The sequence below is a fragment of the Centroberyx gerrardi genome, chromosome 16 (assembly GCF_048128805.1).
Source record: "Centroberyx gerrardi isolate f3 chromosome 16, fCenGer3.hap1.cur.20231027, whole genome shotgun sequence".
Lineage (NCBI taxonomy): Eukaryota > Metazoa > Chordata > Actinopteri > Beryciformes > Berycidae > Centroberyx > Centroberyx gerrardi.
This window is the reverse complement of record NC_136012.1, coordinates 8143168-8162984: the sequence shown is the minus strand read 5'-3', so window position 1 is coordinate 8162984 and position 19817 is coordinate 8143168. Positions and strand designations below refer to the sequence as shown.

Below are 19817 nucleotides of genomic sequence, written 5' to 3'. Positions count from 1 at the left end.
GACTTTCATGGCCTGCTCCTTCCTTTTCCTGCGGAGGTCCCACTCGTTCTCCTTTTCTGCCTCGGACTGCTCACGTCCGCAAAAGGCCTTCTCTCTCTGGGGAAGACTGGGCCACTCCTTGTCGTCCTGGATGGCCAGATCCTCCTTCTCGCAGGCCTTGACATTCACGGCCTGCTCCTTCATTTTCCTGCGGAGCTCCTCGTTCTCTTGGCGGAGGAACTCCTCCTTCTCTGCATGAGGGTTAGCGGCCTGCTCACGTTCTTTCTGGAGGGCCATAATCTCCTTCTTGCAGGCCTCAAGTTTCATGGCCTGCTCCTTCATTTTCCCACGGAGGTCCCATGCGTTCTCCTTGCCTGCCGTGGACTGCTCACGTCTGCGAAAGGGATTGTCTCTCTGGGGAAGACTGGGCCACTCCTTTTCATTCTGGAGGGCCATATCCTCCTTCTCGCTGGCCTCCAGTTTCATGGCCTGGTCCTTCATTTTCCTATGGAGCTCCTCGTTCTCTCGGCGGAGGAACTCATAGTCCTTGTCTGCCTTAGGCTGCCCGCGCCTGCATTGGGCCATCTCTTTCTTGAGTGCCTTCAGTTGATGCTGCAGACCCATATTTTCATGTATTTGGTCCTCGTGTTCGGAGGCCAGATCTTTGTAGTTTCGGCGGAGGCCCGCCTTCTCTGCCTCACACGCCTTCAGCTTCCTGGCTAGCTCGATGGGATCCATGGTCTCCTCATCGTGGAGCTGTTCTTTCTGCTCCATGTCTTCAGAAGAACCTTCTCTCTGAGAAGGCCTCCAACAGTAGTCTGTATCTAATGGTATGCTGTCTCTAGTAATATCCTGTATGCTCTCTCTTCCCGTAGTACTCTTTCACCGTCTTTTCCCACACAGAGCCTCGATCGCGGTAGCAGCCTCTTTTATAGGCTTCTACTGGCGTTCCAATTGCGTCATAAAAAAAACGACGTCATCAGGCAGCGTGAAAGCCAATTGGTTGAGAAAAGTTGGCAAGATTCGAAAGATTCCAAACAGGCCACAAGCGCTATGCCCCGCTGTATTTCTATGGGCAAAACAAAAACTAAACATTTTCTGTGTTTTTTCTGTATTCTGATAATTTATGTGAAATGTATATGATGTAAATAATTTGTCGTTACCTTTTCACAGTTATCAAAGACCTGCATCATCATTAAAATGTTTTGTGTCAGCAGTGTTATTTTTTAGGTCGACGGCAGTGTCTTCCCGGCGGGAGCAGCAACTCTGTCACATCAGAAATGGAAAATCTTAAAAAGTTCACAATCTGGCATCAGAAGAGAAAAGAAAGAAAGGAAAGAGAGGAAAAGCAAAGGGACACAGTGAGTTCCGCTTTGCTGAGTTACACTACTACGGTCCATGTTAGCTTAATTTTCAGAGGCTACTCATCTCTAGCTAATGTTGACTGTTTCAGATGAACAAACTTTACAAGCAGCAGTGGGAGGTGAGTTTAGTGTGATGGGAACTTTGTTTTTAACAATAGAAACGCTGAAAAAAATGCTCCTCAGGTGCGATGAGTCTCTGCAGTAACATTATTTGTTGCCTACATCTATTAACAACTAACCTATTCATAAAATTATCGTCTTGCTCATACATTATGGCTTCTGAATCCTGTCATGTAGCTAGGCCAGTTATACGCTTACATTAAAATTATTAGCTTAAACATTAATGAGGATATTTCATAGGCTACTATTCTGCCTGGTTTCTTTCTGGGGAGCATATAATATTCTCATGGCATTTTCTGAGTGTGTATGTGTTTTTAACCCTTTGGTTTGCGGGTAGTAGTGATAAGAGAAATCACATACAGTGCCGTGAGAAAATATTTACCCCCTTTGTGATAGTTTACAATGTTGCTCATTTATTTCCACATTTAATGTCTCGTTATTAATGCAGAGAATCCCACTGTAGACAAAATAACTTCCCATTGGCACTGCATCACCTTATTGCCGTGACACTGGATATAGTGTTTTCATATCATGCATAGGCTAAATGTGTTTTTTTTCTGGAAGTAAATAAGTTAGGAGGGTGGAAAAATAAACCTTTATAGCTGTGTGTAAGTTGTGTTTTATGATCATTTGGACAGTCCTAAAGGAGGAGGAACCAAGCAGGATGGAAGAAAACCAAGCAGAAGAAGAAAACATGTGAGTGTGGTTCACTGAACCCACACTGTGGTTTCAGTATACATTTGGTTGATGAACTTTTTTTTTTTTTTTTTTTGCAATATAGATCTGTATCTGTTGATTTTGATCAAAACCAAACCTGATTAGTGAAAATAATTTAGTTTTTCCTAAGAGCTCTTGAAAAGGATGGAAATACAATTAAAATTGAACTCAACAAAGGAAACCAGGGAGTCTTGGCAGCAATATTTATGAAACTTCTCTGGTGTGTGTGTGTGTGTGTGTGTGTGTGTGTGTGTGTAGGGAATTAAAGGAGACGTTTGAAAGAATAGCTGAGCTTGAGCACAGCCAGAACCAGCTTAAGAAACTGAATGCTGAGATGAGGCAGTGGCTGGAAGTAGCAGATGATGAAGTGGCGAAGCTGCGCTTGGAGAACGCTGCGCTCTCAAACCAAGTGAAAACGTAACCAGTCACACATCAATCCCTCTGTTTTCCTTAGCAGTAGGTGTATCTGTACTCTGACTATCAAACTCCACATTACCGGTCCCACACAGTGGTTAGTGCTGTGGGTCCAGTGGCTGAACACTGTGGTGGATAAACTGTCCGGAGCTAGTAGACCTGTGTGTTTGTCTCCAGCCTGGAGAAGTCCATCAGCGATGCAGAACTGGCTGAAGCAGAGCTCTGCAGGGTCAGGAGCCTCCTGGCTGAGCAACAGGAGATGAAGAGACGCTGTGAGAAGGAGATCCAGCAATGGGTGGGTGACCAGACATTTCCTCACTGCCTTATCTTGTCCTTTCATGACTCTCATGGTAAAGAAAATGAGTCACATTCTGCTGCATACTCATCAATCTGGCACATTAGTCAAACTCTTACCCAGAGAAAGGCCTTGTGTCTTCTTGTTGAAGCTGCAGCTCTCAGCAGAAGCATGAGGAAGAGTTTCTCATGACAGTGTTGCTACTGAAAATCTGCTTCAAAGACTGTAGCCTGAGTTCAAATATTTTGCTCTGCTCTCAGTGGCAGTGCCTTGAAGCAGCAGCAACTTTTATGATTTCTGTTATTTTTCATTGAATGCTTTGTTTTCCTCCTCATCATTTTCACTGGGAAATACTGACACCGGGGATTTTAAGATAGATCTGTGGTAGACACACAGTCCAACTTCAGCCAGTAATGTAGGTGTCATACCATTGTAATTCAAACTATTTGCTGATGACCCTTCATCTTGTTTTTGTTTTGTGCAGGAGAACGAACAAAACATCCTGAGGCAGCAGACTGAGAAGCTCACTGCTGAGGTATGAAGTCTGTTAGCTTTCAGAAGTGAAACTCTCTGTTAGCAGGTTGAGTTGGTTCATCTGTCTGTTCCCCCTGTCTTCCTCACTGGAAGGATGTAGCCATCAAGTGGTGAAACACCAGGATCCCACTGAGGCACAGTAACACTCACTTAGGTCTTTGAATGGAAACCTGGGCCACTGATGAACTGTCCTTCAGTGTTCTTCTGTTTTCACCACTTGGTCAGCTTCACCTCTCACAACAAGGGATGCAGTCATGGGTTTTGAAAACATGAATCTTATTCTGAGCAGCACTTGTTTACCAGCTGTGTGGCAGTTCAGTAGTTCAGTAGTTCAGTAGTTCAGTAGTTCAGTAGTTGAGATCAGAAATGTGACAGAAATGTAAAAACTGTGTGTTCTCTCCTCATTCTGACCTGGTTGTCTTCAGCTGAACAGCCTGCAGCACCAGAGAGACGAAGACAAGATCAACATCTGCAGCCTCAGAGCTGCACTGCAAACTCTTCAGGTAAAACCAAGTCTTCTTTCTCTCTCTCTCTCTCTCTCTCTCTCTCTCTCTCCCTCTCTGGTTATCTGAACATCATTTAACATCAGTCAGTTTCTGATTTGTTATGTTGTGTTTCTTCAGTCTGAAATGGAAGAGACTCAGCTAGAGCTGAAGCTGAGGGACGATGTCATCCATCAGGTAGGAAAGAGGAGCCAGACGCAAGTGACAAGCAATGCTTCATCAAAAATTATATAAACTATATATATTCTGATAGAAATTAAGTTTTTCTCTTCATATTTTAGCATTCAGATCATCAGAAGTCAGTGAATGTTTTAATATCTTTCAACATTTTAAACAATGTTTGGTGTGTGTGTGTGTGTGTGTGTGTGTGTGTCTGGAAGCAAAACCTGCAATTGAGGCACTTGGAGGAATCAACAGAAGAGTCTTCCAACATCATAAGGGTGCGGACATTCAGATGCATTCAGCACAAAAAATCTCCCAAAAGTCACATTTCAGACTTGAAGAAAAGCAGCTGTGTTGTTAGATTCACTGCCATTCATTTGACATTATAGGATCCATTCTGAACAGGTTTGTAGGTCCTGGACTCATTAAACTTATTCAAAGAATGCAAAGAATAAAATATAGATACAAATACAAGTAGAACATATTGAAGATGATGTCATGATGATGTGTGAAGAAGATCAAAGCAATACAAAGCTCCTGTTGGCTTGAAAGAATTCTCACTCTGTTGACTAATGACAGATTTCAGATGTTTGCAGCTTACAGATTTACAAATGCACAGTCCAGTGCAGGAACAATATTCAGGGTGGAAATGTGCATCATGGTTATGTTTCCATGCATGTAGTAACCAGGTAGTGACCCAGCTGTCTGATCTCTCGTCTCCTCCAGGACCTCAGGCTGAGGATCCAGGACCTCAAGAACCAGCTGGAGGTCAGGCAGGATGACGCCTCATGGTAAGACAAACGCTTTTTATATCAGTGATTCTTCATCTTATAGCTAAATTTAATGATTTACGCTGACTCCTCTGTTTTCACTCATATGTCTGCTACTGGTTTCCAGTGCTGGGCTGGAAGACTTTATGGCAGGAAACTATGGATCACCTGGACGCCCGCTGTCCTTTGCAGAGGAAGTGGAGCTGCTGGCCTCTGCAGCTGTGGTGAGTCAGGATGTCTTCACTTTTGTACTTTAATTATACCAGAGAACAGCCGCGCTTTATAAAGCTGAGAAATGTTTGTTTTAGTAGATCACACCTGACATGGTCAGCCAATCACAACAAAGCGGAGGCAGGCACTCTTCTCTAAAATACACAGAAACCCAAACCAGTGGTACATGAAACATGCATGCATCTATCTATTGTTTGTTTATATAACCTACATTTATTTGACAAAAACAAAACAAAAACATCACGTTACCACCAGGTGAATCATGTATCTGACGTTGTTATGGAAATAAAGTTAATGTCTTGTGACCTGCTTTTTCATTTGATCAGCACAAATTGTGGTTGAGGTAGAATAGTAGACATTGTAGATACAACACATGTATTGAACTGTCTCACCCTGTTTTTAGACCATTGAACCAGAAAGAATGCAGAACTAATGATAGTTGTGTTACTGTGATTACCTTGTACTTCCACAAGTGACCACTAGAGCGCCCCACATACAGCCCGGGCCCCAGGTTCAGGTCTTGTCAGGAAGCTGCTGTGTGGCTGTAGATGTGTTGTGAACTAGATCAGATCTGTACTGCAGACCTCTGTCCACTCAGGAGAGCACCGAGGCTGAGGAGCAACCAGACCTGGAGCTGGAGAGTCCAGCTGTCAAGGTTCACACCAAAAGGTACTGAGGTTTCACATGATGAGAAGCTCTGATAGGCTTTGGGACAAGATCTACTGTCAGAAGATTAGATTTTCCTTTTACTGAATGGGCTATGAATCTTATTCACACTTTCTTCTTCTTCTGGTATCTCCATCTTGTCTTCATGCGTGTGTGTGTGTGTGTGTGTGTGTGTGTGTGTGTGTGTGTGTGTGTGTGTGTGTGTGTGTGTGTGTGTGTGTGTGTGTGTGCGTGTGTGTGTGTGTTCAGATGGTGGTGTAGTCGTGCAGACAGCCTGGCAGGAGGAGTCCTGAAAGCAGGAACTTTCACCCTGGGCTTCCTCGTCTCTCTTGGTGTTTTAGTCTCTGTGGCGTCTGGAAGCTTTGGAGGAAACTCTGACTTTTTCTCCATCAACTCCCTCTGGAGCAGCACACAGTATTTACTGCTTCCTTACTGCAGCGTGCACTATGTGGGCTCACCTCCCACCTAACTGATAGGAGCCACTCGCTCATCCTCCGTCAGCTTTATTATCCAATAAAATGTACATGCATCTCACTGGTCGGAGCATGGTTTTATTTGATTCTTAAAGCTTTAATCTGGTATTTATTTGCACATTTTAAATACACATTAGACAGAAAGGTCATCAGAATGGAACTAGCAGACAACTGTATCACTCGGTCAGAACTGTCTTTCTTCTCATCTCTCAAGAGGATCCTTGCTAGAAGCAGAAGCCCCAAACCCACTGACCCCATTCCGCCAAAGGCTCACTGTCGCCTCGAGAACCTGTCTGGCCATTGCCCCATCATTTCATTTAATTTAGATTAGATTTGATTGATGGTATGCCTTGGATGTTCTTTATTTGTAGTGAATGGAGCCTACATCATTTTACCATGAAACTGTTATAGGACTGCCAACTTTCAATGAGCTCTGTAGGTATTTGGGTATCAATACACTCTTTTGCTCTAACAGTGATGTAGCTGTTGTACAGGTATCTGCTGCCACCCCCTGAAACGTAAAAAGAACATTTTGTATTAAATCTAGTTTTCCATTCAAATTCTCCATTCATCACTAGTGTTTGAGCTGATACAGGAACAACAAAAACACCCGCTAGCAATGACCACAATCCATCACTTTGAAATCTTTATTGAGTAAAATATTACAGAGATACAGCTTCCTCAGTGCCATCAGTGTCAGTAGTGTCACAGTGTGATAGACGTCCTGATAGCATCACCTCAGCCAGCATTCATCACAGCCTACCACCTATAATCAGGCACTTAAAGCATTTGTACAAAATATGCTGTACCATATTTTACCATAAAGATCCTGAGACTTAGATGTGAGCTCAATATTATACTCCTTGTTTTGTCTTTATTTCTGTTAAGGATTTACAAAAAACTATGCAAATCCAGTGTTTAACTTATGGAGTTATTTATTTTACTACCTGATCATTTCCAAAATACCTGGTACTTGCACTACTAGCATCACTTCTCATCCACCAAGGATGTCCTTAGTGCTACAAAGCTCAAATGAACCACAGCACCACTCACACTGAAAGTATTTTAGGTACATCTTCCCAATTTTGAGTTTCAACCCCTTTGTACAATCCACATCACAATTATCTCAAAGCTTAAACATTCTTCTCATCTGCTTCTCTTTATCTACATCTCCTCCGCTGTGATTGGTAGAGATTTATAATAATAATAATAATAAACTTCATTTATATAGCACTTATCAAAACACACTTACAAAGTACTTCACAAAAAAGTTTGAAATCCAACAAGAGAAGGAAAAAATATGACAATAATTAAAAGCAGAAGTGGAGCGAGATAAGGAAACAAGACTTCAAACGCCGCTGTTCATGTAAAAGCAAAGCAAAATAATACAAAAACATAAAAGAATTCAGAAGCCAGTGTTTAAGATAAGCAAGCCTTAAAAGAGGAATTGTCAGAAGTGATTTATCCCTTTAGTAAGAGAAATCAATAAGGGATAATGGCTTAAACCTGGATTCACCTCATCTATACACTTCATGAAACGAGCAAATGCCCCTAATATTTTCAATGTATATTTAATAAAACTAAAAGACATCCTCAGTTTCCCCTTGTCACAGCAGCATCAGTGTAAAATAACCTACACTTAATCCTAGTTCTACTAGCCATTACATCCTTATGGTCAGGTCATTCAACTGCTTGTGCTATGCATTTCCATCCAGCCAAGCGGGATGGAAATGCATGGGATAAGTTCTGATCAGTGTGGACATGCAGTAGTTCCTGAGGTTAAAGTGGCTTCGTGTTTAAAGACTTGTGCAGACATTATAAGTAGAGCAAGATGGTGCAAACGACACCAGGCATTATGTAACTAGACTGTCACAGTAGTGGTGGGATGACAGTCAGTTCCAGCTGGATGGATGATGATAGCAATAAAGCATCTGTTAAAGTGCATCTATTTACATTTCCCCATGGCTGAAGCCTTCCCGTGATGCCAGTCTCTTAAACAGAGACAACACACTTGGGCGCCCCACCCAAAGGCGCTCCCTGGTGGTCTTGTGAGCGACACCAGGAAAACACCCCCCCTCCCGGCCGGAGAGACGGCAACGGGAATCAGATTTAGGGCAGAGGGGGTGCGACGAAGGTCTGAATCGAGGATTAATTTTGTATATTGGAGCCACTGGCTGGTCGGTGGTTCGTTTTCCGTGCGCGTCTATTGTAATTCGTTCCTGAGCGGCGCGCTTTGGAGGAGGATGCTGCGTTGGTGCTGATGGACTAGATGCTGAGATGCTGGTGATAACCTCCGACTGCCTCCTGTACGTGGATGGAGCCCACTGCCAGAACAGCTGAAAGGCAATAACTTAAAACAACAACAACAACAACAACAACAACAACAACCTATCCAGTCTATTAACCAGGGAGCCGGACCGGCGTGAGGACCAGCGGCGACATGTTCTGAGCGGAGACCCGGAGAGCGGCGGCGGGTGGCGGGATGAAGGCGCCGAGGAGACCGAGGAGGACGCGGCTCCTCCCGCGGTTCTGCGTCTGTGGAGTCGGTCTGCTTGCAGCCGCCTGGATCGTGCACTTCCTTGATGTCACAGGTGCCTCCCAAAAAAAAAAAATCAGATAAAACTATCTTGATTTCATCTTTAGGCTGATCGATTACCTGTGTTGACTATGGATTAGCCATATAAATTACGAAAAAGAACTAGCTTAACCTATAATGATAAAACTAAAGGATACTATAGACTCCCTATAGGAATATTATAGTGATATCATAGGAGATTTTTTAAAAAAAAATACCACGAAGTAAGGTCATACTAAACTCATTATTGACTTCCACCGACACTCTTCCCTATGGTAATATGGAAATATGGTGTTTTATTGTTTGGGTTAAGCCCCAAACAATGTGGATTACCTATCTTGGTCCAGGATGAAGCTTATTTGCACAGCAATCAATCAAAATGGTGACAATGAAGCTCAATCTGTAATGGATCTCCATGCATGAATAAAAAAAATCAGTATATTTACATATATCTATGTATTTATGTTAATCCCTCCTGTGTAGGCTCCCATGGACCCACTGTGGATGGTGTGTCACTCTGGTCCAAGAGAGAGCTCAACCAGGAGAGCGGAGAGGACAACCAGACCTCCAACACTCCTTCTAGAGCTGGTGGGACATGTTGCCCTTATGTGTGTGTGTGTGTGTGAGAGAGAGGGAGAGGGGGAGAGAGAGAGAGAAGACTGTTTTTACTTTCTTGCCCGCACAAGTATAGCAACACCAGGACGTGTGTGTGTGAGAGGACTAGGGGCATGGGAAGAGTGTGTGTGGGCCCCGTCTCTATTAATCTGTTTAATCCCGCTCTCTCTCATCCGTGCATCGATCTACCTCAGCAGTCAGCCTCGCTCTGTCTGTCTTGATTTCTTTAAAGTCTGCACATAGATGCTTAAACACAGTTAGGCCTTTGAGGACCTGGTTGCTAGGAAACTGAATGCCGAGTTTCTGGTTGGACGCCGTGTGCATCTGGAGCCGTTCAAAGTGCCCGGCCGGTCGTAATGACCTACTGATTAGTACACTCTCATCAGCAGCACTCTCATCACTCGTGTCGCTTGCATGTATTTGAGAGAGAGAGAGAGAACGAGAGAGCTTGTCTGTGTATATTAATACATGGGAGTGGTTGGAATTGCCTCTATCATGATACACAGCTACGATAATAAATGCAATTCATAATATTTTGCAGTGTCCACAGTGTGATAAGGAGAATTTGTAGCCAATTACACTGAACATACTGTATGTATTTCAGTGATTTCAGTGTGATTGTACTGGATGTTATTTGTCATGAATATTGCATGGGGAAGGAGAGGCAGCTCAGATGGAAAAAAAAAGGTTTTCCTGACCTACTGCCTCAGGGAAATAAAGAGACAAAGTCACTCACACTTATAGGTAAAAAGCCATGAATCAATTATGAGATGAACTTCAGGGCCTTCCAGACATTCAAGCTCTCTTTAAAGGACCGTGTTAAGAGCATCCCTTTATAAAATAAAATAATCTCATCCTTGGAAATAAAAATATGCTGTAGATGCCTGGTATCAGTGTATCAAAACAATATCAGCCCTCTGCTCAATGTTACTCTTGTGCATTTTTGCCTCTGACGCATCTCCCACCTCCCCTTCTTTGTCCTCCTACACTTTTTCCACTCCGCTTTTCAGCCTCTAATGACCCCTCATCCTCGGTGGCAGTTTTAGAAAAAAAAAAAAAAAAAGCAGAAACCACATGAGCGAAAATCACTTGTGAAGTCGCCAGCCTTCCGCCAGCTGCACGGTGGAGCGGCCGGCCCCGACTGTTGCGTCGCGCCGCCTCATAATAAAAGCTTTGCAGAGGCGCACAGCGTGTCGTGGCATTTGTTTGAACTTTTATTGTGAAGCGGCGCGAGACGGCTGAAAGCTCCGTCTGGCAAAACACTTCCCTGCAGTTGGAAAGGGGCTGATGGTGATGGATCACCCAACTCAGCCAAATTAGATGCCTCTGAAAGTTGTTTTTATACTGCGTAGGATTTAATAGGAATCAATGGCTTCTGGAAAAGTAGGGGAAAACAGTATTAATGTAACTCAGATAACGAGATGTAGATGCCACAAGGAATAGTGTAAAGTAATGAGAAGAGGAAAAAGTCTTATTGTAATGGAACTGAGCTGGCTGGGTCACGTGACAGTGGCACCACTTTAACCTCAAGCCGCCTGGGTCCTTGTTGCTAAGGGATACAGCAGGACCCACATCCCACACAATCATACACACACACACACACACACACACACACCTCAATGACTGGAGTTTCAGGGGCTAATGTCTCTTGTTTAAATGATTTAACCTTCCCTCATTTCACACACCTCTACCCCATCATGAAGTGAGTCTCTCTCTCTCTCTTTCTCTCTCTCTCTCTCTCTCTCCCTCTCTCTTTTTCCCAGCTATCCATGAGTTTCCACAGGATGTCTTTACTCTGAAGCAGAGGAGACAGGGAGCGGTACTCCTTCATGTTCTCTGTGTGAGTAATGGCTCTGCTTATATGCTTGCATTGTGGCACACAAGCACACACACACACACACACACACACACAAAGACACAAAAAACACACACCACACACAAACATACAAAGTTAAGCCATCTGGCCAATAAGCTGTCTCCTGTACTTCCTAGGCCGTCTACATGTTTCACGCCCTGGCCATTGTGTGTGACGTTTACTTTGTGCCGTCACTGGAAAAGATCTCTGAGGTATGACCTAAAGTGGTTATAAATGAATTAAAATAAATTAAAATATAGTTTTGTGCTTTGCTTTGTTTTTTGAGTCTACATTTTGTGGTTTTTGAGAATGTGGGAGTCAATATTTCATGTTCTCTCCATGTTCTGCAGGTGCTTACTGAGCATTTACCACAGCAGTAATGTGTTTTCTGAATCTCCTAATCTCAATCTTCAGAGTTTTATCTCTCTCTCTCTCTCTCTCTCTCTCTCTCTCTCTCTCTCTCTCTCTAGAACCTTCAACTGAGTGAGGATGTTGCCGGGGCAACCTTCATGGCAGCTGGGAGCTCCGCCCCCGAGCTCTTCACCTCCCTGATTGGTCAGTATGACACTTGTCTAATCAGTCCAATCAACCTCATTGATTGCTCCATCATCACCTGCAATCATATGGATCTCCACCTGATTAGGACTGAGGAAAGTCAAGTGTATGTAGGTCAAAGCTGCTCAGTTGACCGGCCAGCTGCCTTGTGTATAATTCCACTGAATGGAGAAGGAATGCTAGCATTTTACCACTGTCACATACTACACATACTGGCAGTTTACTGGTATGGATTTGGACATACAATAGGCTACTGCAATTTTCCTTGTGTAAGATAATCAACAAGATAAAAAATTTCCATGGTGAAATTTAGACAGAAGAAGGCTTGTTACATACCATCTCTACTGATGATTCTTACTCTCTCTCTCTCTCTCTCTCTCTCTCTCTCTAGGAGTGTTTATCACCAAGGGAGACCTGGGTGTGGGAACCATCGTAGGATCAGCTGTCTTTAACATCCTGGTCATCATTGGCATTTGTGGCATCTTCTCTGGACAGGTACACACACTTACTGTGTCCAGACAGGAGACAACCAGGACCAACCTCACTCTACTGAGCTGAAATAGACCAAATTTTAATCTTTCACTTGATCTAATTGTGTGTGTGTGTGTGTGTGTGTGTGTGTGTGTGTGTGTGTGTGTGTGTGTCCACGCCCCTAGCCCATCTCTCTGAGCTGGTGGCCTCTGTTCCGCGATTCTGTCTTCTACATCCTGTCCATCGTGGTGCTTATCCTGGTGAGAAACCCTACAGTAAAACTATAGCAACACTCAGGCCGGGCTCCTCTCACTGTTTGACACGGATTCAAAAAGCCGATAGACTTCCTAGGATTGATCGATGTCTCGTTGTGTAACTGCCGGTCTGCGGCCGCTGGCAGGCACTTGACGCTCAGCACTCAGCCTTGAAATGACTCAGCTTTAATTATGAGCCCTCCACTCAGCACCGTGACCACAAATGTTGAATATGCACCGTCATATCTGATCTGCCATTTCAAGTGGGGGAAGTGGGAGTATTTGTGTACAGCAGTCATTTTGCTAAAACAGCTATATCACAATGTATCACACAGTATCATGTCATGTTACATTGGCACAAAGGAACCAATTTGTTTTCCTCCTGAAGTGCAACTTCTGCCTACTAGTCACACCAGGAAGACTAAAGCAAATTAAATGGAGGTTATTTTAATCAATAATTACCTAGAAGAAGTAGAAGCATGGTTTGATTTAGAACTGCAGGACAGCAAGCTACATTCTGTTACTGCCAGTGAGGACCTAGCCACTTTATACATTTGATAAATCTCAATCTTATGAATCTGAGATTGATGTTCCTTGATGTTCCTTTGATCAGACATGGAAAAAGTTCATGTGTACTTTTTTGAAGTATAATCAAAGTATATTTTGATTTGATTTGCAGGTGATTTATGATGAGAAAGTCATATGGTAAGATCATGAGAAAACCCTTTTTATAGCTCAGCAGCAACTGTTGCTTGGATACTAGACCAGCTTGAAAGATAGCTGATTTTCAGTGTGACGAATGTGATATTTGTGAATGTGTGTGTGTGTGTGTGTGTTTGTGCGCATGTTGCAGGTGGGAGACCATCCTCCTGATCTCTATGTATGGAATCTACATCCTCATCATGAAGTGAGTCTCTCTCTCTCTCTCTCTCTCTCTCTGTGTTCTGTCAATGGCACTTTCCCATGTTGTTTTGCCTAACTGTATCAAACCACCACATACACTGTAGCTCTTTGTGTGTGTGTGTGTGTGTGTGTGTGTGTGTGTGTGTGTGCGTGCAGGTTCAACAGGTCTCTGTGTAGCTGGGTGGAGAGACACTGCAGCAGAGGAGGTCAGCCATGCCTGAGCAGCCTGCGACGCACCACCGCTGTCGGACATATTGGAGACTGTGACACCGACATGGTGCCGCTGAAGCCAGGTACATGTGTTTGCGTGTGTGTGTGTGAGAGAGAGAGAGAGAGAGAGAGAGAAGGAGAGAGAGAGAGAGAAGGAGAGAGAGAAGGAGAGAGAGAGAGAGAGAGACATAAGTCTATAGGTTGAATCACTACTGTGTTATATCAATCAGTGATAGAGAGTAGCAAAACAGAAACATTAAATGTGTGTGTGTGTGTGTGTGTGTGTGTGTGTGTGTGTGCGCGCACATCTAAAACATCTAAAACTCCTCTCAGTTTTTGAAGCATGTCAGACAGTCCTGGTGACACAGTTTAGACTGCCAGTCAAACCCATTTCTGTTCCCCTGTGGATTTCCAACAAGCTGAAATAGAACTAGTCCACCTTGATGGACAAGCTTTTCTCTCCCTCACTCTCTCCTCCATTTCTTGGCATAGCCCTTCTCTCGCTTTCTCTTTCCTCTTTCCTTTTGTCTTTTTTCTTTATCATGCTGTTTCTCTCATTTAACTGTCGTCTCCTTTCCACTTTTCTCTCTTCTGCTGCCAACTCCTCCTCGCCTATTCCAAACCCTTTGACTTAACATCCATCTGTCTATTCATCCATTCATCCATCCATCCTTTATCATCCATCTGTCCGTCTACCATCAATATTTCCATCTCTGTATATCTCCATCTCTGCCGCCTTCTTTCTTAACCCCCATCTTCCCAACCTTCTATTCATCCCTCTATCTATCACTCTACTACTCAATGCCTCAATACCTCTCTCCCTCTCCATCCTGCCCTCCCTCCACCTCCCCTCCCCAGACTCGTGTGTGGTGGCGGGCCAGGACTCGGGGGTGGTGATGGTGGACGAGCTGCTGAGCCTGCACCCCCACCAGCTCTCCTTCTCAGAGGCAAGCCTCCGCCTTCTCATCACCCCGCATTTCCCCCCCTTCACCCGCCTGCGCATGGCAGGACGCATGGTCATCAACGAGGTACAACGCACGTCTCCCCTCCACCTCCCTGGCATCGCTCTGTTTGTTTGTTTTTCTTTTGCTTTTCTGAAGAGGATAAACATGTTGGAAGTGATTTTTCCATCTGCCTTTCACTCCTTCCATTATCTGCCATTGCCAGAAACTCTGAAAGCTTTAGCTTAATTTGTACCCTCTTCAGCACCCTCTTCCTGTTTTGTGCCATAAAGCAATCCAGCAGATTTCCCGCCAAATCTGACTCAGTGTCACACAATGTAAAATGCAGTGTAGAGGCCGGTAGAGGCTGCCAATCTTCTCTGCGGTGGTCTCATTTGTTTACAGAAATGTTCCTAATGTCTCAAAATGAATGTGGTAATGATTTATTGATGTTAAAATACTGCACAAAGCACCTTTACGTAGGTTGGCAGGACAGGCAGGCAAACAGAAAGAGAGAGACAGATACGTATTGCCATATTACACAATAGCTTGTCCTCGTGGAGACGACAATAATCAGACACACACACACACATACAGACCACTGCTTGGCGTAATGCATGATATTATCCTGGACACGAAAGCACACAGCAACCCAATCCTCAAATCTGCTCCCTCACTCTGGGCTCTGTTGCATGTTTGCATGCCTTTGCCGATGCCAGTGCTGTCCCCTGCTCTCTGCCATGCCCCCTGTGCCCCGCACGTCTGCTCCAAATGCCTCCAGGTGTATCTGAACACATGCCTGGCTGTCAGATCACTCCTGCTGCCAGTGCTCATATTGTTACGAGTCATGTCTTCTTCCTCTTTCTGTCTTTCTCTCTTGCTTGCTTTTCTCCGACTGCACCCCCATCCCCCATCCCCCTCCCCCTCCCCCTCCCCCCCCCCCACAGAGGCAGAGGCTGATCCGGGCTCGGGGGGGCCCGGAGGAGGCGGGGGGTACCGGGGAGGAGGGCGGGGCGGGCGCCGGCGGGCCGTGGGGCAGGGAGAACGGGGCGGCGGCCGAGGGAGACAGGCCGCCGCCGGAGGGAGAGAGGGAGAGGGAGAAGGAGGTGGGGGGGGAGACGGGAGGAGGGGGAGCGCAGCCTAAAGAGGAGGAGGAAGAGGAGGAGGAGCAAGAGGAGGAGGAGGACGACAAGTCCCCTTTCAAACCCTTTGTCTTTCCAGGTGAGGGGCCAATGCGAGCGCACACACACACACACACACACACAGATGCAGATTGGAGTTTTACTATACTAGAAATAATCGCATCGGCTGGGTTAAACCTCGATGGGCGGAGCCAAAGAACCACCAGAATATGTTGATATGCAAATTAGTATATGTATATATACATTTCGCAACTTCTAGCAACAGCTGTTTCCCTTTGGTAGAGAGTTGGTAACACTGTGTGTAACTAAAACATTACTGCCTCCTATTTCTTCCACACGAGCCTCCTGTTTGCCAGCATGATAGATGGATGCACTGCTGGAGCTAATTAAAAAGGATAATATTAATTCCAGTAGACACACACACACACACACACACACACACACACTCACAAACGCACACAAGCCTTACCACATGGATAATTTAGGAGCTTAGATGAAACTTTAATGATCCCTGCGGGGAAATTGGGTAATTTGGGTGTGTGTGTGTGTGCGTGCGTGTGTGTGTGTGTTTCCTCAGATTCTTGGTGTGCTCGTCTGAAGTGGCTGGTTTCCTGGCCTGTGAGCGTGCTGCTCCACTGCAGCGTGCCCGACTGCACCCTGCCCCAGTGGGAGCGCTGGTACCTGCTCACCTTCCTGTCCTCCACTCTCTGGATAGCCCTCTTCTCCTACCTCATGGTCTGGATGGTACGAAACACACACACACACACACACGTAGACAGACACACACACACGGACAGCCTCTTACCTCCCTGCCTCTGTCTAGGTGACCATAATCAGCTTCACACTTGGAATCCCGGAGGTCATCATGGGCATCACCTTCCTGGCAGCCGGCACCAGCGTTCCGGACTGCATGGCCAGCCTCATCGTCGCCCGCCAAGGTGTGTGGGTGTGTGTGTATATATATCCCCGTCTCCACATATGTACAGTGGCTATAAGAAGTATTTACTACAATATTTCTTCAAAATACATTTATATGACATTTGGGGTGTTTTAGATTTATTCAAGCAGTCCTTTCTATCCAAGTAGAAACAGAAATTCAAGATATTTATGTCAAACCATAAAATTCCAATAACGGGAAAATGTAGTTTGCAAAAGCATTCAACCCCTTTACTCTCTTGGGCTATATTGTTTCTCTGGCAAAACATTTCATAATATGTATTATTCATTCATCCATCTTCTAGGTAGACATTTTGAATAACAGTTTGTTTTCAAAATTTCAATATTTGACTCTTGCCAGAAAGTATTATCCCAAGTCCCTTCAATACATCTTAATGGGAATTTAGGTTGTAGGGTGTTTTTTGCTTCACAATACTGGAGCAGTGTGGGAAAATCTTTGCCACTTATGGGTGACATTTAGTGTCGGTTTCTGAGGTCTCAAAGAAAAAAAAACTATCATTCCTTCATCACTATAAAAGAATAGCGGGTGCATTATCTTTCTCTTCTCTAATTTTACTATGGAGGTCAATGAAGAAAACGGACAGAAAAAGGGACTGGATAGTGAACCCTCTATACTCTATAACATGACCTCTAATGTCACTGTGATGCCCTCTTTTCAGTATGTATTTTCACATGAATTTTGTTTTGTGTGTCTTCATGTGTGTTGTTGCAGGCATGGGGGACATGGCCGTGTCCAACTCCATCGGCAGTAATATCTTTGATGTGCTGCTGGGCCTGGGCTTCCCCTGGGCCCTGAGGACTCTCATCGTCAACTATGGATCAGTGGTAACACCGGCTACTAGCCTAATAATCCCATATACATCCCATACAGCAGTGGTTCTCTGCCTTTTCACACTGTTTTCCTTGAAGTGACGGTGCAATCGGTGCGTTCAGGTTTTGCTGCCTGTGTGTTGTAGGTGTACATCAACAGCAAGGGCCTGGTGTACTCGGTGATCCTGCTGCTGGCCTCGGTCACGCTCACCGTGAGTAGACCTCCGCTCTCCGCCTTGATTGTACTCACCGCAGTATATGACACCCTGACACGACACCCTCTCTCACCCGCTCCCCAGGTCCTGAGTGTCCATCTGAACCGCTGGAGGCTGGACCGCAGGCTGGGCCTCTGTCTCATACTGCTGTATGCCATCTTCCTCCTCTGCTCCATCGGCTTCGAAAGGCTGTAGAGGACACACACACACACACACACACACTTATATACAGTATATAGAGTGATACAAATGGACGCCAAACGGTCCGATTTGTTTTCCGCATTCACTGCTGCCATTATCGATCGAGCGTGTACGGACAGGCGAGTTTGCGTTTCATTGCGGCATTACAACGACATCGGCTGCCTGAAAGCTACATGGTTTACCTTTGATAACCGACGAGAATTTTACATCGTTTTATACCGAGCACCTCCGGCCCAGATTTTGTGATATTGGCCCCACCGTCACCTGACAATGCACTGCGTCCACGCCACAAATTTATAAAGTATTGAATTTGTATTGTAGCTACACTTAACTTTCCTTGTACCGCGAGGGTGTTGTTTGGAAACCAAGAAAATTGTGTAAGGAAACCCCCAAAGTGTATTACTTTTACGACTGCCGCAAGTAACCTCAGTGACCAGATGATCATCAGTGTAGGTTTATTCAGCATATAGTCGCTTCTCAGTCAGTGCGCTTGTTTTTCGTATTGGTTTTAATGTAGACTTCTCATCACGCCTGTGTGTGTGTAGTCGTATATGATATATAGCATGGCTGATCTACACGCTCCAGATGATTGCACTAAGCCACTGTTGTCTTTGGCCTTGTAAATAATATAGCTAAAAGCTTCTTAGCACAAAGATGATGTTTTTGTGCCGGATCACAGTGGGACAAAGTCGGCTGTATGCTAAGGGTTTTTTTGGGGGGGGTGAAATTTGAACGTCTGTGTTTGGAGAGAAATCTGAGTGTATGTTGTTGAGTGCAATAAAGTACCGTGTTCTGTGAGATCTTTTTCTTCTACTTTTCACATTTGACAGTCTGACGGTTTGATATATAAATACAATTATTGCTCATATAAGCTGCTGCTTTTGTGAAGAAACTTCATAAGTTCAATTGTGATGTTTTTGAAAAATTTCTACACAACTAAAAGTTTATATGGGACTTTGTGTCCTAAAATCAATTAAAGACAAAAAAACCAACTCAAAATGCATAGTATAATCTCAAAAATGCATGATTGTCAATTAGAGACGTTTTCTTCTCACTTCCTGGAGATAAGCTGCACATTTCTGAGCAAATCCACACTACATTATCATTCATGTTATATCTACGATCTTGGATGATTTGGTTTGTGTTCACAAATAAGTTTCCAACAAACTCCCTATTCTACCTGCAGAAAAAGTATTGATGCACCAATACTGACAGTAGTTTTAGATATGGGGCCAATGCCAGGTATTAAAATCTCATATGTACGTCGCTTTGGATAAAAGCGTCTGCCAAATGGGAAATTGTAAATTGTAAATAGGTTTTCAGAGAACTTCTCCAATACTGAAATCTGATACCAAGAGCAAGATATTAGAAGTCAAACCAAAGCAGTCTTATTGACAGCATTTTCCACACAGGGATGTTAGATCTTTCTAATGGAGAATAATGGATTTCAACTCGTTTTTATCTGATGACTCCCAAACTAGTGCTGTAACTGTATAGTGTTCGGTAATAGTAATGGATCAGGGAGCTCGGTATCCACCGATGCAGGTTTAGTAATCAGAATCAGTATTATCAATGAGAAATTGGTATTGGTGCATTCCACTCCAGGCAAAATATTAAAAACTCCATATTTCTGAGAATCCATCCTCAAACATGATTCAGATTAGATCTGTTGTCTTGGATATTTTAATTTAGGGGTTTGGGTATTTGAATAAATCTCATCCAAAGATAGAAAAAGAGAGACTCAAGACTCTACTTTTTCATAATTAAAGGGGTAATTAGTAAGATTTTTACTGCCTCAAGTTTTATTAATGTTCAATGCAATTCCTACTGGTTGCCAATAGAGGTAATAGATTATTTAATGTCCACTTAAAGCTTACTGACACTT

General features: G+C 44.2%; 1 protein-coding gene across 1 annotated transcript; it reads left to right on the top strand.

Moving 5' to 3' along the window:
• The first annotated feature begins 8710 nt into the window (after positions 1-8710).
• On the top strand, positions 8711-17926 carry LOC139910458 (sodium/potassium/calcium exchanger 3-like). Its single transcript, XM_071897750.2, has 17 exons — positions 8711-8819; positions 9287-9391; positions 11182-11258; positions 11411-11485; positions 11744-11828; positions 12220-12323; positions 12485-12559; positions 13233-13258; positions 13407-13460; positions 13613-13749; positions 14525-14694; positions 15555-15828; positions 16327-16493; positions 16573-16687; positions 17419-17531; positions 17663-17728; positions 17816-17926. The coding sequence occupies exons 1-17, from the start codon at positions 8711-8713 to the stop codon at positions 17924-17926; spliced, it is 1863 nt and encodes a 620-aa protein (XP_071753851.1).
• Positions 17927-19817: the final 1891 nt, after the last annotated feature.

Excerpts from the sequence above, each read along its gene's own strand:
- LOC139910458 (XM_071897750.2), top strand. The coding sequence starts at position 8,711 with ATGAAGGCGCCGAGGAGACCGAGGAGGACGCGGCTCCTCCCGCGGTTC. Across the intron at positions 11,486-11,743 it reads CACTGGAAAAGATCTCTGAG|AACCTTCAACTGAGTGAGGA; the intron begins GTATGACCTAAA and ends CTCTCTCTCTAG. Across the intron at positions 11,829-12,219 it reads GCTCTTCACCTCCCTGATTG|GAGTGTTTATCACCAAGGGA; the intron begins GTCAGTATGACA and ends CTCTCTCTCTAG.